This window comes from Leptonotus elevatus, chromosome 4 (assembly GCF_054856555.1).
Source record: "Leptonotus elevatus isolate MCC_2025b chromosome 4, RoL_Lele_1.0, whole genome shotgun sequence".
In the NCBI taxonomy this organism is placed as follows: Eukaryota; Metazoa; Chordata; class Actinopteri; order Syngnathiformes; family Syngnathidae; genus Leptonotus; species Leptonotus elevatus.
In genome coordinates this window covers 11,743,915-11,764,872 of record NC_141242.1, presented here as the reverse complement: position 1 = coordinate 11,764,872, position 20,958 = coordinate 11,743,915, and the positions used below count along the sequence as shown (strand labels likewise).

At 43.6% G+C, this 20,958-nt stretch overlaps 2 protein-coding genes across 6 annotated transcripts; one reads left to right on the top strand and one right to left on the bottom strand.

Moving 5' to 3' along the window:
- Nucleotides 1–412: 412 nt before the first annotated feature.
- cnot4a (CCR4-NOT transcription complex, subunit 4a) lies at nucleotides 413–14,625 on the top strand. Of its 5 annotated transcripts, none has more exons than XM_086074291.1 (13): nucleotides 413–660; nucleotides 2,691–2,912; nucleotides 4,618–4,815; nucleotides 5,147–5,235; nucleotides 6,568–6,673; nucleotides 6,772–6,897; nucleotides 6,989–7,113; nucleotides 7,221–7,427; nucleotides 7,514–7,571; nucleotides 7,662–7,914; nucleotides 9,956–10,513; nucleotides 11,529–11,753; nucleotides 11,825–14,625. In XM_086074291.1, exons 2-13 carry the CDS (start codon nucleotides 2,739–2,741, stop codon nucleotides 12,163–12,165), a joined length of 2,460 nt encoding a protein of 819 aa, XP_085930417.1. In that variant the 5' UTR covers nucleotides 413–660; nucleotides 2,691–2,738; the 3' UTR covers nucleotides 12,166–14,625. The 5 variants fall into 5 exon arrangements, with proteins under 5 accessions (XP_085930417.1, XP_085930419.1, XP_085930420.1 ...); XM_086074293.1 differs by having other exon boundaries at nucleotides 5,147–5,233; nucleotides 6,572–6,673; nucleotides 11,825–14,624; XM_086074294.1 differs by having other exon boundaries at nucleotides 9,995–10,513; nucleotides 11,825–14,624.
- Nucleotides 14,626–14,939: 314 nt separating this feature from the next.
- wnt2 (wingless-type MMTV integration site family member 2) lies at nucleotides 14,940–20,919 on the bottom strand. The gene is made up of 5 exons (XM_086073393.1): nucleotides 19,780–20,919; nucleotides 17,952–18,172; nucleotides 16,077–16,354; nucleotides 15,592–15,862; nucleotides 14,940–15,510 (listed from the first exon to the last, which is right to left on the bottom strand). Exons 1-5 carry the CDS (start codon nucleotides 19,848–19,850, stop codon nucleotides 15,305–15,307), a joined length of 1,047 nt encoding a protein of 348 aa, XP_085929519.1. The 5' UTR covers nucleotides 19,851–20,919; the 3' UTR covers nucleotides 14,940–15,304.
- Between the last annotated feature and the right edge of the window lie 39 nt (nucleotides 20,920–20,958).

Below are 20,958 nucleotides of genomic sequence, written 5' to 3'. Positions count from 1 at the left end.
AACTAAACTGTAGCCCTGCTCCCAGTGTTAGCCAAAGAGACTACAGTAGAAATATAGTAGTGTCACGCGTTTCATCTTATGAGTGTTAAAGTGGTGGAAATAGTTTACTATATTAAATAATGATTAATGTGCAATGTTTTCAATTAGCCTACAATGACGTCTTTTTGCCGCCAGGTCAGCATTTTAAATTGGAATCTCTTCTCAGTTGCCTTAACTGCATAATTAAAGATTGAGTGCAATTGACTGACAATCTACAAAGACATATTTTTAGTATGAGTTCAATATTCAAAATCTTTGCAGTACACGGATGTGGCGGGCCCGTGAGCAAGGCTGATTTAAGTTTTCAAAAACTCAATGTCCCACAAAGCATCGCTTTCTCTGCGCAGACTCCGTGGCGTCGAGAACTACTCCGCTCCCTCCTCCCTATTTTAATGCTAGCTAAGATGGTGGTTTGAGCGTAAATTGTCTCCTCAATACTAAGAAAAGACAGGGGCAAAAAAACACCTTTATAGCTTTTTAATTATAACGGAACAACACATATACGGTCATCCAAAGTGACCGCTTCGAGATATTTTGACATTTCACACACATTGGCTCGCAGTCCCCGCCCAATTCGGTGTGACTCTCTTGGAGTGGAATCCTAAGCTAAATACGGACAGGGTAAGTAACGCTAACGTAAGCCAACTTGCTAAGACGAGCTAACCCTCCCACCAAATCGCCAAAGGGGCCCGTTTGTTGACTCGCCGAGCGGCTGTAGAGCGTCCTCGAGTTCGCTCTGCCCTCGCCGGCGCGTCCCCTCGCCGGTGAGAGCGCTGTCAGACGTTTTAACCGCGGCCAAGTTGCGCCCAGTTCACCGTTAGCATTCGTAGGCCGCGTCCGTAAGCCTCCGCCGTACGTCTCCGCTGTTAGCATCCTAGGCTAGCCGATGCTAGGCGGTTATCTACAAGCGAGCTGTCAGTGTGTAAGGGGCAAAACGTCACGTCGTGTCAACCGTTTTATAAAGTAGTTAATATCAATGGCGTGTTGAAACTTGGGCTTGCACAAGAAGTTGAGTGTTGCCAACACCCGCCACCCACCCTGCGGACGCCTTTCGCTTGTCGCTCTCTCTCCCTGCCTTCTTATATAAAAAAAGCAGCTTCGCTTTATGCGATTCGCGGCTAATGTTAGCTTCTCGTTAGCGGTGGCCAAATAACATCTGTCAAAAGGTACGACTCGGAAGACAGCCCGCGGATGAGACACATTTTGGTTGTGCTGTACACTGGCCGGCCAAACAATGGCTTGACAAATGCAATGCCAGCAGTTAGGGCAGCATTTGAAATTGCTGCTGTTTATTTTCCTCCGCTTCGTAATGCTTGCGCTTTTTTGGGGGGGTGGGGGGGGCGTCCACAAATCTGGATCGGACTCCCAAGTTCTGGCAGCCCGTGTTGTCACATACTAAGTAGAGCATGACTGCTAACAACACGTTATTTATACACTATCACTGCCAATGTGCTAAGTATCACTGGAACAGCGCACCTGTACGTCACATCTATACTATTTTTGTTGTTTATGTGCTAAATTTGAGTTTCGACCCTTTGGACTGCATTTTGGCGGGTTCATTCAAAACATCCTCTTTTTAACGTCCTTTCTTAAATTGCAAGATTCCTCTTACATTGTTGAGGTTCTAGGTTCGAATCTCTGCTCTGGTTTTGCTTTATGGAGTTGCATCTTCTTGATGTTTTCCCCAAAACATTCATATTAGGTTCATCGACATCGAAGCCTCAAAAATGTTAATAGTCCCCTGCAATTGGCTGGCGACCGGTTCAGGGTGTACCTTACCTCTCGCACAAAATCGGGTGGGATCGACTCCAGCTCACCCAAGACTCTAATGAGGACGAACGCTATACGGCATGGATGCATGGACTAGACTTGAGGTAGACGAGTGGTTCGTTTATCTGCCTCACAGTTGCCCGGGACTTCCTGTGTGCAGATGGAAGCTGGATGGATGCACTTGAATGGTGGTGACGACTTCCCGAACGATTTGTGGTTTGGGTCTTGTGGGTGCGTGGCCTGCCATGGCCCTTCAGCTGTCCGTGACTGGGACCCAGGGACCCTTATGCTAGGTTCAGCTTTTGTTCACGGGGTATCTACACGTTTGAACGTCGCTAGTCAATCTGGTTACTGGTACTGCTAAATGCTATCTTGGTTGACAATTCAAAAACTGTAAACAAATCCAATACCCTTACAAGATACACCAGCATGCGCCTTCTGGCTTGGTCCCGGCCGGTATTGGGCTCCGTGTCTGAGCTTGTGCCGCTGCTGTGTGATGTAGTAAGTACATTCTCGACGCCATGAAAAGTTCACATCAGCAAACCACGGCAAAATGGTCGAAGGTGCAAAGTTTTCTCTTCAAACGCTTCATCCGCGCTGACTGGCATGCAACCGCGCCTGACCTCAGTTCATGTTCAGTCTGACGGCAGCATTATTTCACAGCCTTCCAGTGTCCTGGATCCCCCCCGTATTCGCAACCCCAGGGAAGCACCTGTTGGCCTTGCAGCTCAAGCTCGTGAACGTCAAAACGCTCCGGCTGGGTGATTAGCGCCCGCACTGTGACAGACAGCGATTGATTTTTATTTTCTTATTTTTAACAAAGCATGTCGGATCATTATTCTACATCACTACAGAGTATGGCTTGTCGCCCTTCCTCGCAGCTCTGTGCTTCGTGACCACCTCAACGCTCAGCCTCGCCGCGCCGTAGGATGTCCCATAGCCCTGAAATGAAGGACGACCCCATGGAGTGCCCCCTGTGCATGGAGCCGCTGGAGATCGACGACGTCAATTTCTTTCCCTGCACCTGCGGGTACCAGATCTGCCGCTTCTGTTGGCACCGCATCCGCACAGATGAGAACGGCCTTTGCCCGGCCTGCAGAAAGGTGAGAAAGACTTACCTGGCGGACATATAGGATGGGTGATGAAGTTTGGGGAATTGTTATTGTTGTTGTTGTTAATTTTTGAATGGTTTAGGTCAAGGGAATGCGTAATTAGCTCAACATTCATGTTATTTGTTCTTAAATGAAGGAATTGATGGTTTAATAAAATATTAAAAAGTAAAGTCACACTTGCAAATGAATCTGCTGAAATACCATGCTTTTTAGTGGGGTTTGCATTTGTGATTGTTTCCCAAATTCCCCCATTTGACTTACCTTGGAAATTTTCTATCCCTTTGCTATTATTTTAGTTATTTATAAAAGTAATTGTAAAGTTCTTGATTGTCATAAACGTATAAAATAAGTGAACTGCTCTGAATATTAAAACAGCGTAAAGCCATATTAGACACGCGATTCATGTCACCTGTGGCACTTTTCCTGTCCAGACTTCTTACACACCCACCATGTGTAAACTTTATTTACCTGATATTTGCACGCTACCACCAACGATGTGTGATTTGGTGAGGCCTTAGGGTGTCCCTAATTTCTGGAGATGCATCCCATCAAGAGCCATTTGGAAAATGTCTTTAGTTTTGGTTGTGAAATTAACTCTCGTCATGGATCTGGAAGTTATATTGATCATTGCCAATGATGTGTATGCGGCTCATCTGACAGGCTACTTTAAGCCAGCACGTGAGTTTGCATTTAGCATTTAATAAATCGCTGGCGTCGCCGTCGAGCAGAATCCTCGCGCCGCCAAAATTAGCACTTTGTTCAACCATTTATATTGCATCATCAAAGAGAGCAGGTTATTTTTAACGAAGATTGGTTAATACACGTAACTTGTAAAAATAACACCCATGCACGTGGACTGACCAAAAGTATAGATTTTTTCTTAAAACATAACATTTACGAATTTTGTGACAGATTTGGAGGGATTAGGGAGAATATTTACTGTTGAGAAGTTAAATTCTGAGGATTTGGACAATTTAAAATAAAATTAAAAAGTTATCCACCTCAAGACTGAATGCATGTTTGTTTAAAAGTGAGTGAGCCTTCTGTTGTTTAAGGGTTACAACCTAGCAATGTTTCACGCCACACATGCGCCACTTTTAATGTCACAACTGGCATGGATAAAATAATAATAAAAAAACAAAATTTTTAAATCTAACTCTGTTGCGGTCAAACTCCACGCCGCCAGCACATATCAGCAACCGCGCTGTGAAAAGGCCGTCGTCACCAGTGGAGCACGGAAGCTGCTTATTGAATCAGAACGTGCAATATGATGTTTCACCTTGTAGAGACGCTAGATAGAAAAGATGCTCAAATCTCTGGGAGATTGTACTCACCATCAGATTTGACAGGGAATGGCCTCATTTCCTCTGGGTGGAGGGTGCGTACATTTCATGAAGGTGCTCAAGTGATGTTATTTTTTTTCTTCCTGAAAATGTTGCTGATTTTCCAAATTGTTAACCCTTAACTCGCATCTTCCTGACATGTGTGACGACTTGCTTTTTATTAGATTGTTTTGTTTATGGCCCAGGCCATTTATACAAACATTTACTGTAATACTCACTTAACTATTGCATTAGTGATTGACTACAGCGCCTTCCCCTCTTGAGTGTCTACTCAGCATAAACCCAAACCCAGTGTAATGGCTGCTTATCTTACAGTGGACTGCATACTTGACGTTTGCCGTCTTTTTGTGCAGCCATACCCAGAGGACCCCGCTGTGTACAAGCCTCTGTCACAGGAGGAGATCCAGAGGATAAAGAACGAGAAGAAGCAGAAACAGAACGAGAAGAAGCAGAAGGTGACGGAGAACCGCAAGCACTTGGCCAGCGTCCGAGTGGTCCAGAGAAACCTGGTGTTCGTGGTGGGACTCTCACAGCGCCTCGCCGACACGGAGGTGAGCACAGCGAGCTGATGGGGAAACGTACTTCTTTGCACCAACTTCAAAAAAATATATATACTGTTGCAGACAAATGTATTCCTTTGGTGTTTATGATTTAGTTGACACCTACAATTTTTGATTGTTTTTATTTTCCTCTTTCTTTCCTCCCAAAATACAATACAATTTTAAATGTAGCACAGTTTTCAATGTTCTCAAAGTGTATGTATTGTGGATCTAAACGGACAGAAGGAGCTTCTAGATGGGCATCTTGGAGCACAAGGTGTACCACGGTTGTGTATGAGAACGGTTCATAAGTGTTTTTTTTTTGTTTTTTTTGCACTCACAGGTCCTAAAACGACCAGAGTATTTTGGGAGGTTTGGGAAGATCCATAAAGTGGTCATCAACAATAGTACATCTTATGCGGGGTCACAGGTGAGTTAACAGACATTGTACACTTTGGTTTTGTTGATTTCTGCACTTGAGTGAAAAGGATTCCTCACACTTTTATTCCACTGAATTGCACAATTCTAATAATTTTATACAGTTTTTTTGGGGGGTGGTCACTTTGAATCAAACTCTAGTTTCCGCTTTGGTGTGGTTCATATGGTCGTGTCTGAACATAAAACTGTTGATCCGTGTTAGGTTGTGGTGAGAGTTGATAATGCAAAAAAATAAGGACTGACTAAATGTTATAATGTTGGCAACTATGATGAGATATGGTAAACTTCTCTTAGGTTTTATGTGTATTCAAGCGTTTTCAAATTTCAAAAGGGGATCATTTGGTCAAGATGTTCCCTTTAACCCATTAAGGCCGGGAGCACGCAAACGCGTTTCTACCGTTAAAGCCGGGAGCGCTCCTGCGCTCTTCTCACTTTAAACCTTTGAGAGCGGATATGTCATTTTGTTGTGTTTTGACCAATTCTTGGTCTCTTCGCCAATGAAATGCATCAGAATATGCACGATAGGGTGACGTGGGCCTCGTAGCATGTCCTGCAATTTTATTTGAGCGTTTAGTCTTGACAGATATTCGCGGGAGTTATTAAATAAATGACGCGTTTGACGACGGCGCGGGAGGAATTTGCATCAGTGTAACGATTCGACAGTGACACACTGTTAAGAAATATGTTTGTAGACAATGAGGGTGTTGAAAATGTTGATGACGGCTTTGTAACGGAATGGATGACAAATAATGCTTTTTATAGCGCTTTATCTACACCATATGGTGCCCAAAGCGTAGATGATGCAGTAATAGTTGTTGTTTTTCAACAATGTAATCATGTTTATGTGTTGCTGCACTGTTGCTTGCTACGACAGCATTGATGCTAATTTCGTTCGCCCATTCACAGTGTTTTGATTGTTAGCATAAAGCTAGGGGACCTTTGTAAGTGATGTGATTTGATGAGACAAAAAATTTAAAAAAAGCAGCAACTCGTATTTTGGAATATTCGTAAGCAGGGTTGAGCAAGTTGGTACCTGTGTATTTAATTGATTTAATAGTGTTGTTTATTAGCGCCATTTCCCCTCATTAATTAGTCCAGTGTTCTAAACCTCCTTCTCGTCTCTGTGATATCACTTGGTTTGTTGTGACTCATTTCGATTTCGCTTGGACATTTACACCAAATGAAAAATAGCAAGTTTACAAATTGGGATCGGTTTTGGGGCCCTACCACCTTCAATTTCTCTTTTCTATCACAACACTAGGGCAAAAACTAAATTGTTGCAGCAGCTGTCTGTCTGATTTGTCTCTTGTTCATACTTCTGATGGTCCAGGGGCCGAGTGCCAGTGCATATGTCACCTACGTCCGCCCTGAAGACGCGCTAAGAGCTATACAGTCTGTGAACAACGTGGTGGTTGATGGCAGAACACTCAAGGTAGCCTTTTTTTAGCAGCAATTCTCCCCGCTGGCCCTGAAGACAAAGGCAATGCTCTTTGAGTTTCTCTTGTTTTGATTCTCATTGTCCCATGGCAGGCTTCTTTAGGGACAACAAAGTACTGCAGTTACTTCCTGAAAAGTATGCAGTGTCCTAAACCTGATTGCATGTATCTACATGAGCTAGGAGATGAAGCAGCTAGCTTTACTAAAGATGAAATGCAGGTAATATAATTGTCGATAGTGTCGTATCTCCCTGCTTTGATTTGTCATTTGCGTTGAGTTTATTGACTCCTTTTTACGTCCACGTTTTCAGGCAGGGAAACATCAAGAATATGAGCAAAAACTCCTCCAAGACCTGTATAAAATAAACCCTAGCTTTCTACAACCTCCAGCTTGTGGAACAGAGAAGTCAAAGAGTAAATCAGGCTTAACACAAAGGTCAGAATTTTCTTTAATGAAGTCAACTTCTGCTTTCTACTCTTCTTGCAATGCAAGGGTCTTTTCCCCCCTCCTTTTTTTATGTTGTGTTTTTTGTTTTGTGACAGACAAAACAGTAGCAATGGTAAAGAAGGGTGGCCCACGTTGTCAGGGCATAGCAAACTAGCCAATGGCCTTTCAGAGGACCGCAAGTCCCCTCCGCTGCTAGACTATCTGGACCAAGAGGGTCTCGCCTCAGATGGTCTCGATCCGGACCTCGGTCCCGGCCAGTGCACTGCCATGTCCCCCTTCTCCTCAAACTGTGACAGCAACAGGTAAGGGTTAGGCTACACCTGAGCTTATGTATTGCACAAAGCTGTTTGTTTTGCTATTATTGATACACATAATATTGTGCCTGCAGCCCCAGTGACAAGCCTTCCGATTCAATTGGTATGGTGAATGGAGACACTTTACAACAGGTAGAACCACTTCAGAGACTTGCCCCCCCCCCCCCAAATGAACAAGTCTGACAGGAAAACAAGCACGTTAACACTCTGTCTTTTCCCCAGATACCCACAAGTGACTCCCCCTCCCCTCCCCCGGGTTTAACCAAGCCCAGCCTGGTGGTGCCCATCAGCATGTCCGACCTCACGGCCCGCTCGCCCTTCGAGGGCGCGGCGGCCGAGTCGCAATCGCTCTTTTCGGACAACAGCAATTTCAGACACCCCAACCCCCTCCCCACCGGTCTGCCCCCATTTCCGAGCAACCCCCGCAGCTCTGACTGGCCCATGACTCCTGAACCACACAGCCTCTTCACGTCAGGTAACGCAAACTTTTCATTTGTCTCTTTGCAGTTTGTGGTCTCACTGTATTGTGGATTTTTTAAACTATACGCATCTCGTTTTACGTCACAGATTTTTCTCTACATCTCTTGCGGTGATCATTTATTCTTGACTGACTAATGTTACTGCAGATTCACATTGCAAAGGAGGCAATTTCATTCATTTCTGATAACCTAATCTTAAGCGGATTCATTAAAAATATATTTATGTAATAAACAGTAACTTTATTTTTGTAGTCACATGCTTACAGCAATAAATATGATTTTTGCGGTTTTTATATACTTTTGTCCTTTCCTATTTAACTTTACAAGGGAAAATAGGCACAAATTGGGTGATTTTCTTTGAGGGATAATGTTTGAAAGTTGTTTTTGTCTTTTGTTGTAGTGTAAATCAGAAGAAAAACAAAAAAATTGCCCCTTTTCTCTCTCCCTGTTTTAAAATGGCCGCTACTTTTTTCACTTGCATTCGACCCTGCGGCTAATACAAAGGTGCGACTTATTCATCAGATCACAAGGGGGCGCACTATAAAGGAAGCGCAAGAGTAAAAGGCCCAAAAAGAATTTACGCCCTCATTCTGGAAAATAAATGAGTGGCAACCCTTAATCTACCGGTGCAGTAACATTACAACAACTGCGGCTTGCAGTCGAATGCGGCTTATATGTGTAACAAACTCGAGTATTCCCTAAATTTAGCTAGCGTGGCTTTTTGTCAGGCGCGCCTTATAGTCCAGAAATGACTGTAATATCTGCCAATTTGTCAGGCCATCGTTTCACAATTACAGAGAATATAGTGCAATGTGTCTACTGTAAAGCAGAACTGGCTTACAGAACAGCAAGCGAGCCAACGCAATTACATAAACATGATGAGCTCATTTAAAGTGAATCTAAAAGCAAGAATCTTCTTTGCAATATAACATATTCCAGCTTTTTTTGATATAACGATTAAATAGTTCATCGGTTCTCATCCATCTGACGGGGCTGCTACTATACCACCCTTGCCTTGTTGCCTTCAATTGACGACATGGGCCCCAAGGGCAATTTGCCGTCTATTTCACTCGGCAAGAAGGTTGGCCTTAAGCCATTGGCAATTTTAAGACTTCAAATTGAATTAATAGTGGAGTCACAATTAGACCAGTGATAATATAATAGAACAAGATCCCCAGCTCATGACAGAATTGAGAGCATTTCTTGGTTGACGTGTTGATTTATACCAAGCAAATAGCAGACAGTTCAACCGAGAATAAATGCTATGCGCATATTAGCAAAGACGAATCCGTTTTGCCATGGGATGCTCTGCTCCTGCACGCTCGTGATATCGTGTGTGTCAGTGTGGCAGTTATTGGGAACTAGTGCACACAAGGTGCTTGGCATTCTTCAAACGCTTGAATGTTAATGTTGTGTTCTCGGGGTCTGAAAAGTGCTTGCATGTCGGATAAAGGGCAATGAAGTGCTCTTGGAATTATAACCATTTTCTTTCACAAGCAGCAGCAGCTATCTGGCTGAATAGTTTGCTTGTTCACTTGAAGGGGAGAAAGGGGCATTAATTTGTGCAACAACAAAAAAAACTGTGTGCGTGCGCTGGAATGTAATCTCCCTCTACTCTTAGGAAGTCTGAAGTTGTTTAACACGTTATTTCATCTCTTTTAATGTGATTCATTTCTAATTGATTTGTGGTTGGCCATTTGCAAATTCGCCTATTCACTAACCTATCTCCCGTGAAACTCACAGTTTGCGCTCAGGCTAAAGCCATATCTAATACGAAAACAGCTTTGCCGCCATCTTATAGCTAAAGAATAATGCTTAATTCCAGGGAGGAGCGTCAAGCTTTTCACACAGACCATAGTACTGTCTAAATTGTAAAAAAAAAGAAAAAGTGCTTAGTCACCATCTTGTGGTCAAGGAATAATGTTGAATTCAGGGCAGAAGCTTCAAATAATTGACACTGTTTGTTAAAACACACATTGATTCAAGTTGTACGACTGTTTATAATATTTTTTGTTTTGTTTTGTTTTTATACTTCAGTCGCTCCGCCAGTAACGTCCATGTTTGATCTCGCGGCAGACTCGATCCCAGTGTCGTCGTCCACGGACTGGCAGGCGGCCTTTGGCTTCGGCTCGTCCAGCAAACAGCAGGACGACGACCTGGGCTTCGACCCGTTCGACGTCACCCGCAAAGCGCTGGCCGACCTGATCGAGAAGGAGCTGTCGGTGCAGGATCAGAGCCCCGCCTCCCCGGGGCCCCTCGCACAGGGGAACAATCACGGGCTGGGCCTGCCGCCCCCTAACGGCAACGCCGGCAACTCTCACCACTTCCCCGGCGGCGTGGCCCGCATCCCCCAGCTCCACCACAGAGCCATCTACAGCTCCTGCAGTTTCCCCGCCATTCAGAGCAGCCAGGCGAGTCAGCAGCAGCAGCAGCAGCAGCAGCAGCAGGCCGCCAGACACCCCTGGATGGGCATCCCCTCGCGGAATAACCTCACACACTTGAACCACTCAGCCAGTGCTGCCTCACACAGTCATTTCCTGGACCTGAATCTGCCTCCTCAGCACAACACAGGTCTGGGAGGGATCCCCATCTCAGGTACTCTTTGCATGTTCCACAACCACTTTGCCCCCAGGTCTATCCAAATTGCGGCTCGGGGGCCATTTGGCGGCCATCATCTGTTTTTTGTTTTGTTTTGTTTTAGTGGCCCTCGACGTAATGGTCAATTTAACTTTTTCTGTTTAGGTGCAACGCCCCTGACTACTACTACAATTACTAATAATAGTAATACAGTGGAACCTCAAAATTCGAACGTCTCTGAACTCTTATGAATCGGACTTCGACCCCCCCCCCCCCCCCAAAAAAAGACACAAAAAGTTTGACCTTATTCTTGCGAGTTTAAACACCCAAGCTAACCAAGCAAAGCCGAACGTACCTTGATCGGGTAGCCGAGTGAAGCCGAGCGATGCCGAATGCTCACGCTGCTCATTTCCAGTCAGGGCGGGTGAATACCTCCGGAGGTGCTCCGTACATTCGCGAGTGCATTTTGATTTTTTCCACAACAATTTTCTTTTGACAAAAATATTTTATATAACACATGGAATTTTATGATTTTATCTGAATTTGACCAGTCATACGTTAACTAAAATGTGCACCGCCATCCAATAGTTAAACTTTTTTTTTTTTATCAAGAGGTAATTACAATTAATAAACTAAGAATACATTGAATTAGCTTATTTTGCTGCATGAAAAAAGTATAATTAGTTCATTAGATAATAACAATGTAATTTCTTTAGGTACATGTTAAATATGGCAATCATATCGATATCGCTATATTCAGCAACTTAATTGCATATCGCATGTTTTACCAATATCGTGCAGCCCGACAACATACGTTTTTCACAACAAACGGGAATTAAATGTGGGGGAGAAAATAACAGAAAAAAAGCCTAAATATATATATGATGGAAAATGAAATATATTCAGAGTACAGATTTTGTCCATATGTAAAAAGGAAGTTTTATCAAACATCAGGTTCGGACTGATGACAAATTCCATAAAACAAAGAGAAGGAAAGATGATGAAGTCATGACGTGTTTTTCCTCTCCTGCAGAAAACAGCAGCTCTATAGAAGGTCTAAATGTGAAAGAGTGGCAAGATGGCCTCCGAGCTCTCCTGCCCAACATCAACATCAACTTCGGGGGCCTTCCCAACTCCTCGTCCTCTTCGTCGTCCTCGTCCTCAAACAGTGTTAACCACATCGGCGGGCCGGCGGGCATTTCACACAGCTTGAGCTGGGAAAGCACGGCCAGCTGGATGGACCCTGCTATCATCACAGGTTCCGTCCACACACAGTAAAACGATGCTCGCGTGTGCATAGCGCCGGCGACTAATTCATATTTTGCGCAGGCATCCCGGCTACGGCGGCCACCAGTTTAGACTGTCTCCAGGACGACAACCCCCCCCATTGGCTCAAGTCCCTGCAGGCGCTCACAGAGATGGACGGTCCGGCCGGCTCGACGGCGCCGCCCGCCCCCCAGCCCCTCCACGCCGGCATCCTGGACGGCCACCTCCCCCTCCACCACAGAGCCGCCGCTGCCGCCGCCGGTTGGGCCCCCTACCTGCCCCCCGCCACAGCCAACCCCGCCAGCCACTTCCACTCCCCCCCGCCAGGCTTCCAGACCGCCTTCAGACCCCCGGGACAGCCCGCCACAGAGTTGCTACAGAGTGCCGCCGTGGACCGCCACTGAATACAAGACTACACCCCATTTACCCCACTCATCATGACCCCCCCCCACCCCCACCATATCCCCTCAAAAGCGAAACACATCAATCTGCAGAGTATGAAATATGATTAACAAAGTAACAACTATGCTTTCTTTTGGTCCACTCTCTTTTTATTCTCCTCTCGTTTTGTTTGTGGCACACAAAGGATCTATAACCTGTTTGCTACCATCACCACTCCTTTAGACCTAGATGGGGGGGTTGGGGGGATCCAGTAGAGCACTAAGCACCCCAAAACTGACAAAGATTCAATTAAGCTTAAGTGAGGGTCTTCTTTTTAAACGTAACTAACGAAGTGTGTACCGTTGTTGAACAGTCGGCGCCGTCTTTTTAAAAAAAAAAAAAAAAGTATTTTTTTTTTTTTTAAAGAAGAGCAAAGCAAGCTGTGAATCAAGGATGAGAGTTGTCGCTTGGCTTTATCGCTCGCCGACGGGACGACGCGGAATTGTTTTTCTGGGGGTTACATGGCACAGGGGCTCCTCGTAAACGTTGTTGGGGGGCCCCCCTGGCTCGAGAGGCGGCCTGGTGGCCCACATTCCCTCTACCGGGGACGTTTTTGCTGAACCTCTGTATCAGAGGGTAGAGCAGTGCCCGATCGCAGGGGAGGGGGCGGGTAAGGGTTTGGGGAGGGGGAGTCCGGCCCCTGTGGGAGATGGTGGCACATATCCTGAGCACGAGGGTTAGACTCCTTACTCACAAGTGCCACCGTGTGGTACCTACGGTAGCCTAGCCCTAACATGGACCGCCACCAAGTAGATAGAAGAAGGAAAACTTAGACAAATGAGGAAGAGGATTTAAGTACTAACTAAGGAGGTGAGGACCCCCCCCCCCCCCCCCTCGCCCCCCTTCCCTTCCCACCTGTCAACCCGCCAGGGCTTAATTGAGGCCTTAATGTGAGCGGAGAGAGAACGGGGCTCGAGTGCATGGAGGAGGCAAGGTCTCGTGTCAATGTTTGCAATATTACTGAGCCCTACACATGACGCGTGGTGAGGGAGATTTTAAAATGTGCGATACACAACACGTATGCGTAACATGCAAATTTGTGGCCGCCAAATACGAGTTTGTGGGCACGAGATGCTCATTTGCGTCAACAAATTGGCTTTAACATGGACACAAAATATTTTAGCTGGAAAGTAGTCAAATGTATTTCAAATTGGATATAACATGAATGAAATACTCAATTGTGACTGTGGAATGGTAATTTGTGTCAATTACAAATTTGTGGCCCCAATGCTAATGTGCGACCACAAAATAGTACTAGTAATGGCAACAAATTGGTCATTTATGCAAATAGTGATTCATGTTCACAAAATGATGTGTGGTCATGAAATGCTTATTTGTGACCGGTCATAATTGATCTGAAATACTCATTTGTTGACACAAATTGCTAATTTGCATCAGCCCAGTACCGATTGTGGCCACAAGAAGTTCATTTGTGGCTACAAAATGCTAATTTATGGCCACATGATAGTCATTTCCAACCGCCAAATGCAAATTTGCGGCTGTGAATTGGATATAACTTGCACATGAAACACAAATTTGTGTCCGCAGAATGCTGATTTGTTTAAATGATAATGAAAAGTTTATCACCACGTAAGGCAAATTGGTGTTCGTGAAATTTTAATGTGCCCGCGAGATGCTCATTTGTGGCCAGATACTCGATGGTTGCTGCAAAAAGGCTCATTAAGCTTGAGACAAAGAATTCGGTGCAAGGTTCGCACCAAATGCTAATTTGTGAGTTTGACTTGGACGTCAAAGTAACCAAATGGAGCGCACCTTTGCTCGTCGCTGCAAGACTGCTCTTGATTTCGTCTCCATTGGCGTTTACCAACCTTTGGAACACATCACTGAAAATCTCAGTAGGACACCAAACAAATGGCTCAAAACATGGATGAGCAAGTTATTCTGCCATCTAGTGGAAGTTCATTTAATTGTTTTGCCTGTCGGCCTTATGAGTGTCTGGTCTATGCCAATGTTGTGGCCACAGTTGAGTCTTTGCCACGCTTCATGTCACGTCTGGGGCTCCGTGTTTTAATTGTGTGCGGCTGACAAGTACAAGTGAGTGTGTGTCACAAAGAAAGGTGCTGCACTACAATACAAAGTACTGTAGTGGTCAATTTCAGCCTTTTTTCTCCCAGTCTTGACCTTTTCTCTTGCCACCGCCCGCCTTTCTTCAAGTCTTAATTTGTGACCCTCGTTTGCTCTCGTCCCCTTGCCCCCCCCCCCCCCCCCCCCCCCGTTTAACATTATTGACTTACAAAATGGGAGAAACTGCCAGTCATTGAAGTGGGTTTTAACGAAATGCCGGGAGGCGGAGGGAGGGGGGGGGGGGTGGAAAAACAAAGAAAAGTTGAGGCGCTTAAAAGGAAATTCAACTGTCCTCTGCAGGTCTGGAAAATGAACCTAAAATAAAACTGAAAACTCAAGACTTGGTTGGTGTTTGGTCTTCTGTTGTCATTTGGAGAAGCTGACAGCCGTTTCATGTTTCACAACAAAAGTCTGTTCAGTGAGTGAGCGTTTCCTCTACTGGCCTGCAGAGGGCGACTCAAGATAACAGGTAACAAAATGGTCACATTCTCCAAGTTAAAGTACTTGTGTACAAAATACTGTGCTTAAAATAGTCTATCCCTCGTGGGTATCAACACTATGTTTAACCCCCCCCCCCCCCCCCAATCATTTCAAACAGGAGGAGGAATAAAATGAATAAATACATTTTAATTAACCAATTTTAGGGGGGAAAAACAAATGTTACAAAACTTGCAGGACTCTGTGATCATGTACAGTAAATGCTCAGTGAGTCAACAAAAGAACAACTGACCATATTTGGGTGAGGGTCAGCAGAGGAAGAAATGCGCTGTATTGATAATCACTCCAAATTCACTATATCGCAACCTATAGTGGATATAAAAAGTCTGCACACCCCTGTTTGAATACCAAATATGTGTGATATATTAAAAAATAAAATAAAAATCAGACTAAGACTAATCATTTTTTAATCGGCAAAAGTTTTACAATGATTTATCTTGGGCTCATTATAAACAGCACAAAACTCTGAACAGGGGTGTGCAGACTTTTTATAACTTGAGATCACCATTTTGTTGACGGTCACGTGTGTTCCTTGCAGGTGCGCACGTCCACCACCTGGCGGCAGTCTCTGCAGCGCACAGCGCAGCACCAGTGGAATTTGCACTCGCACTTGGCGCTGCGGCTCACCCGCGCCGTGTCGTAGCCTCGACCGCAGCACATGACCGAGCAGCCGTCCGCGCCCCGAGACGTCACGTTACACCGCCGCCCGCCCGTGCCCACGGAACCTGCGGGTGAGATGTGTGTAAACGCCCACTTCTGAATGGGTTAGCAAATTAGCATCAGGGTTGGTGTTTTTTTTGTATAACCTGCATCGTGGTCGTGCACGCAAAAGTCGGGCGATTCGTCCGAGTAGACCAGCTGGTTCTTCCCCGGCGCGGTGCGTCTTCCCGGCGCGCTCAACGTGGACAGAGCCGCTCCGTACTGGTTGACGGCCACGTGGACGGCGCGCTCGTATTTGCGCCGGAGTTCGTCTCCGGTGCGGCGGAAGTCGGCCATGGTCAGCCAGCAGGTGCGAGCGCTGCACGAGCCGCTCACGCCGTGACACTTGCACTCCAGACGCAGCAGACGCTTCACCGCCTGGCGGGAAGCAAAACCGAAATTAACGACAATTAAGTACACTTCTGCAAAGAGCTAATACGCTTTGTGTACTCTGACAATGAGAGCGCCACTGCCACCTACTGTATTGGATTTGCAATTACACTTTAATCTAGTACAGCAAAAACAAAAAGGTTCCCTGGAGTCACACGCGACAAATAAAAATTATTTAACAGATGTGTCGCGAGTCAGTCACCTTGCGTCCCGCCCTGTTGTTGTGCAGGTTGATGAGCGCGCGCGCGTCGGGCCGCTTCCTCTCCTCGGCGTCGACGAAGGCGCGTCCGAAGCGGGCGGCGTGCTCCACGTGGTCGCTGCAGCCGCCCCAGTGGAAGGCGCCGGCCCGGTCGCGCCAGGCGCCCGTCTTGCGCGGGTCGCACGAGCACGAGTCCAGCTCCCCGCGGCTGCACGCCCGCGCCAGCGCGTGCACCGCGCCCGCCGATGAGATGGCGTGGATGAAGGCCACCTCGCGGCTGCCTGAGGGGCGACGCCGCACCGTCAGCCTCGCTGGAGTTTTAGGCACTCATTTTAGGCAAAAAACGTTCTTCATAATTATATAATAATGATAATAATATGAATATGAACGAGGTAGCAAAATCCACCCGTTTTTATCCATCACAGGGGTGGCCATTTTGTCTTTGATACAAACACGCACACAAATACACAAATGCCACAAACAAGACGAAATTTGTTGAAAATTGTATGCATTTGTTTCAAAACTTTTGAAAATCAAAGCTACAAAGATTTCTATTCACATAAAAAAAAATCTTAATCTCTTAAACCTAACCCATTAATATTTAATTTTGTATGTTTTTTTTTGTTTTTACTTTCTCACATTAAAAAAACAACAACATTTACTTAGAAAAAAATAGTTTCACATTTAAAACAGTTTTGGAAATTTTGAATACTTTTCATTTATCACATAATAAATAAAATTTATTTTTTTAAATATGAAAAAAATGTGAATGAACTTTGCTACATTTGTAGTAAGGCTGCTCAATTATGAAGAAAATATTAATCACTTTTATTATTAATACATTTTTTTATGATTATGCTGACTATGTAATTGTGGAGTGTAATCATTGAAATTGTAATTACCTTTTGATTAATTGCACAGCCCTTATTTGTAGGTTTTACATTTTCCTTCATTTCCCATGTTTGATTCTATAAAAAATTGTGCTGTCAAAGTTGAAGCGTTAATTGATTAATTAATCACAAAAAATATCGCATTAATTATTAATTAACCCAGATTAATCGCATGAATAATTTTGACCATAGCAGCAGATGGCTACGTTAAAGATAGCACAGTTTGTGTTTGAGTAATAAACATAATTTCATGCATTAAAGTAAAGCATTTAATGAATGTTTGCGTATCACAATTAGAATATTTGTTTACGTCAAAATATCGGGGTCATTTTTTTCCATTTTAAATTATGCAAGTAATTAGCTGATTAGAAAAAGAGGAGGATGAGCGTGTGCAGTGGATAAAAAAATGTTGAAGACGTCCTCAAATGTCAAAAGGATTAACACATAACCTCTTCAAATTTGGCGGAATTTTTTTGGATAAAAAAGCCTTTTTTGTTAAACGATAAATCGTGATTAATCAAAATTCTAAGATGTGATTAATCTGATTAAAAATTGTAATCGTTTAACAGCTCTAATTTAAAAAAAAAGTTTTATAAATATATTATTTTCATTAAAAACATATTTTCAAATGCTCACATATTTTCCCCTAACTTAATAAAACCAAAATTGAAAATATATGTTTTTATTATTCCTTTAGTTTCAAATGAAGTCATACATTGTTTTAATGTTTATTTCCCAAACGTTTACTTTAAAAATGTGATGTATGCTCAACGCCTTCAAATTATTTGGACTGAATTTCATAACAAAATCCATTCCTACATCGAGCTACCGCTGTTTGTCCGCCATCGTTTGTTTACATTCTGCTGACTTGACGGACGACGTGATGTCACCCTTTAAAGTCGTTCATGATCCTGCCTCCGCACCCACAAAGCAGAACCCAATTGTGATTGAGAGTGTCCGTGACAAGAAGGTCCCGTCCCGGACTCACCGCGTAGCAGCAGGCGTCCGAACAGGCTGTGGTCCCGCGCCACGGTGTTGCAGTTCCAGCGATGGTTTCGAAACTGGTGCTGGCACTCGGAGATCCAGTCCTTCACGCCGGCGCCGATGGCTTGCATCACTCGGGGATGCTGGCGGCACAGCTGGCGCTGCCCGCTCACCAGACCAGGGATGTTGTCGCACATCACGCGAGAGCCCAGAGTGCTCATGTACCTGTTATGTCGGGCAACAGCCATATATTTTTATATTTACACAACAAATTGATGGATAACTTTGAAAGTTTTCAAATCAGAAGTCAGTAAATAATTATTTGTTCAAATTAGGGATGTCAGGCGATTACATTTTTTTAATCATAATTAATCGCATGATTTCAATATTTAACTCTTTTTATGTTTTCATACTATCAACATAAAAAGAGGAAAACATTTTAAACTAATTGAAATATGGCTGCATCTTTCAGTCATTGATACAGTAATTTAATAAAAATTCATAAAATTTAGTAAAAAAAAAAAAGATGTGATAGTGATTTGTGTTAGTCATTTTCTGCCACTAGATGGCATAATTCCATTTGTAAGTCTGCTGCGTTGCAACTGGAATTCTCCCACTGCAAGCTTTCCAAGTAGGAGTGGTGTGCCCAAAAAATTGATTCTCATTTTTTGCAGCGTGAAGATGTTCTTTTGAGTGATAAAAGTGCCGCGAGTAGAATTAGCATTAGCGAGTCAGACTGGTGTAGATCATTACGATTCCTTGAACATCTATAAATCGAAGCAAAAATCATTGTCGATCAAATCATTTTGAATCAAAAATCATTCTTAATCGAAAATCGGTTCTGAATCGAATCACACACCCAAAAATCGGAATCGAATCGTGAGACATTCAAAGATCCCCACCCTTCCTAATCGCGCGTTAAAAAAAATTATTGCCGTTAAAGAAACTTAAAATTAACTCAAAACTAACGCACTGATTTTGACACCCCTAGTTCAAATATTTTTCAATCTATTTTTAAGGTGGGATTGGTAGCAAAAAAAATGCTTGCAATATCTCACATCCCAGTGTTAATAAAAGTGAAGAAGTCGATGCACGATTGGCTTTCGCGGGCCACATAAAATTATGTGGTGGGCCGCATCTGGCCCCCGGGCCTTGAGTTTGACACATTGACTTAAAGTATTAATTTCTTCATCGTTGTCATCATGAATACTTAACTTAAGTTAAAAAAGTATTTTTATAACATTTTTGAAAGTCTTAAAATAATATGAAGGCCGTGAATGTTAATAAGTTTCAAACAGAAAAAAATTCACATTTGACCGTTTACAATAAATGTTCTACTTTGAAGGTTCCACTTTATGAGCACAATAAAAAATGGGGGGAAAAAGCAAATATTAATAATAATAATACTTAGATCTATATAGCACATTTCAAGGTTATCGAATGTGTGTACTTAGCTTCATTTCCACGCGATAAAGAAACAATTGAAAGGCTACAGTCGACGTGTACGATTATTGCGACAGGTGTTGAAATGTTTGCCGTGAAGGGAAAAAGCACCAAGAGGCCGGTCGAGACTTGTAAAGACGTCTTAAAGGCTTTCACAGGGAAAAAAGAAAAAGAAAAGAGAGAGCAGCACGTCTGATAACTTTTGTCAAGTGCAATCATGAAAAATACGAGCGGGAAAATTACGGCAAAAGATGACAAATGCAATCAAGTTGAACCTGGAAAGTCATGAAAGCGCCATCGCGGGCAAAACAGGCAAAGGCGTCCTTATCAATACAGTTTACACGCACGTGACGACAAGACTGAAGAGCAGCGTTATGATCCAAACTCACCACCGAGACGCGTCGACGCTCAGCACGCACACGGTCACGCACCAACATACTCGGCACGCCAAGGCGTTCATGTCGCCGCGAGGAGCATGTCCGCGGAGAGCACGAGTGGCAAATGAGAGGCGGCGGCGCTGCGGGGCGGGAAAACACCAGCAGCAGCGCGTCCTCGCGTCCCTCTGGTTGGGTGGCGCGCCAAGCGGGGCGAACCTCCGGAACCTTCTGATCGCAACAATTCTCTGACTCACTTTACAAATCAATCATTTTGTGCCGCTTGCTTGTACATCACGCTGACTATTTTTGTCTTATTCCAAACATTTAGTATTTTGATGAATATTAGCATCGGCCTTTTAAAAAATAATAATAATAAAATCTGATAGATTGATTTAAAAGTGTTAACATCAGGGGACCTTTTATTAAAATTTTCTGCACCTTCTCTTGTTGGAATTAAAACAAGTGAAAATGTAACATTTCGGATGTTTTGCCATTTTCGCTAACTTTATTTACTGAAGAAAATATTAGGAAGCTATTTACTGTACTTGTTTCAGTTTTCATTCAACACATGCTAATGACCCTGGGAGCTCCTTGAACTTTTTGTGAGATTTTCAAAACAAAGATTCGTCAGCATTTTGCAAATCTGAAAAGTTGATTAATAACAATATGCTAAAAACATTTTAAATAAAGTTAAAGGTTGTGGGGGGTTTTTTACGCCAATATTTCCAAAACGTTAATATTGGCCTTCGTGACTACTTATAATCTGAAAAAAACAACAAGCCCTAATATAGATAATAATTTGATAAGATTTATATTACATCATATATTTCAAATACAACTCAGTCAGAGATGACATGATTAAAAAAAAAAATCCATATTGGTCGGGCTTGTATAGTTTATATAGTATGGATTCAAGTATTGTATAGTTGTCACTCAAGTAAAACATTGACACGTTTTTGTTTTCGACATAAAATTCTTTTGACTATTCTTACTCATGTTCATATTCACGTCTGCAGCCCTTTTTTTCGTGCACATTTGACTCAGACTGACACCCCATCGCCTGATATTCCAGATTTTTGTTTTAGATTCTTTAATTTCGTGATTCTAGTGTGTTGCCCCAGTCTTCTATTTGTTGCCTTGGTGGAGGTCTGTGTTCTTATTACTGAATGAAATATCAGAGCCGCACCTATG

Excerpts from the sequence above, each read along its gene's own strand:
- wnt2 (XM_086073393.1), bottom strand. The coding sequence starts at position 19,850 with ATGAACGCCTTGGCGTGCCGAGTATGTTGGTGCGTGACCGTGTGCGTG. Across the intron at positions 18,173-19,779 it reads AGCGTCGACGCGTCTCGGTG|GTACATGAGCACTCTGGGCT; the intron begins GTGAGTTTGGAT and ends CCGACATAACAG. Across the intron at positions 16,355-17,951 it reads CGGACGCCTGCTGCTACGCG|GCAGCCGCGAGGTGGCCTTC; the intron begins GTGAGTCCGGGA and ends GTCGCCCCTCAG.
- cnot4a (XM_086074291.1), top strand. The coding sequence starts at position 2,739 with ATGTCCCATAGCCCTGAAATGAAGGACGACCCCATGGAGTGCCCCCTG. Across the intron at positions 4,816-5,146 it reads AGCGCCTCGCCGACACGGAG|GTCCTAAAACGACCAGAGTA; the intron begins GTGAGCACAGCG and ends TTGCACTCACAG. Across the intron at positions 6,674-6,771 it reads TTGATGGCAGAACACTCAAG|GCTTCTTTAGGGACAACAAA; the intron begins GTAGCCTTTTTT and ends GTCCCATGGCAG.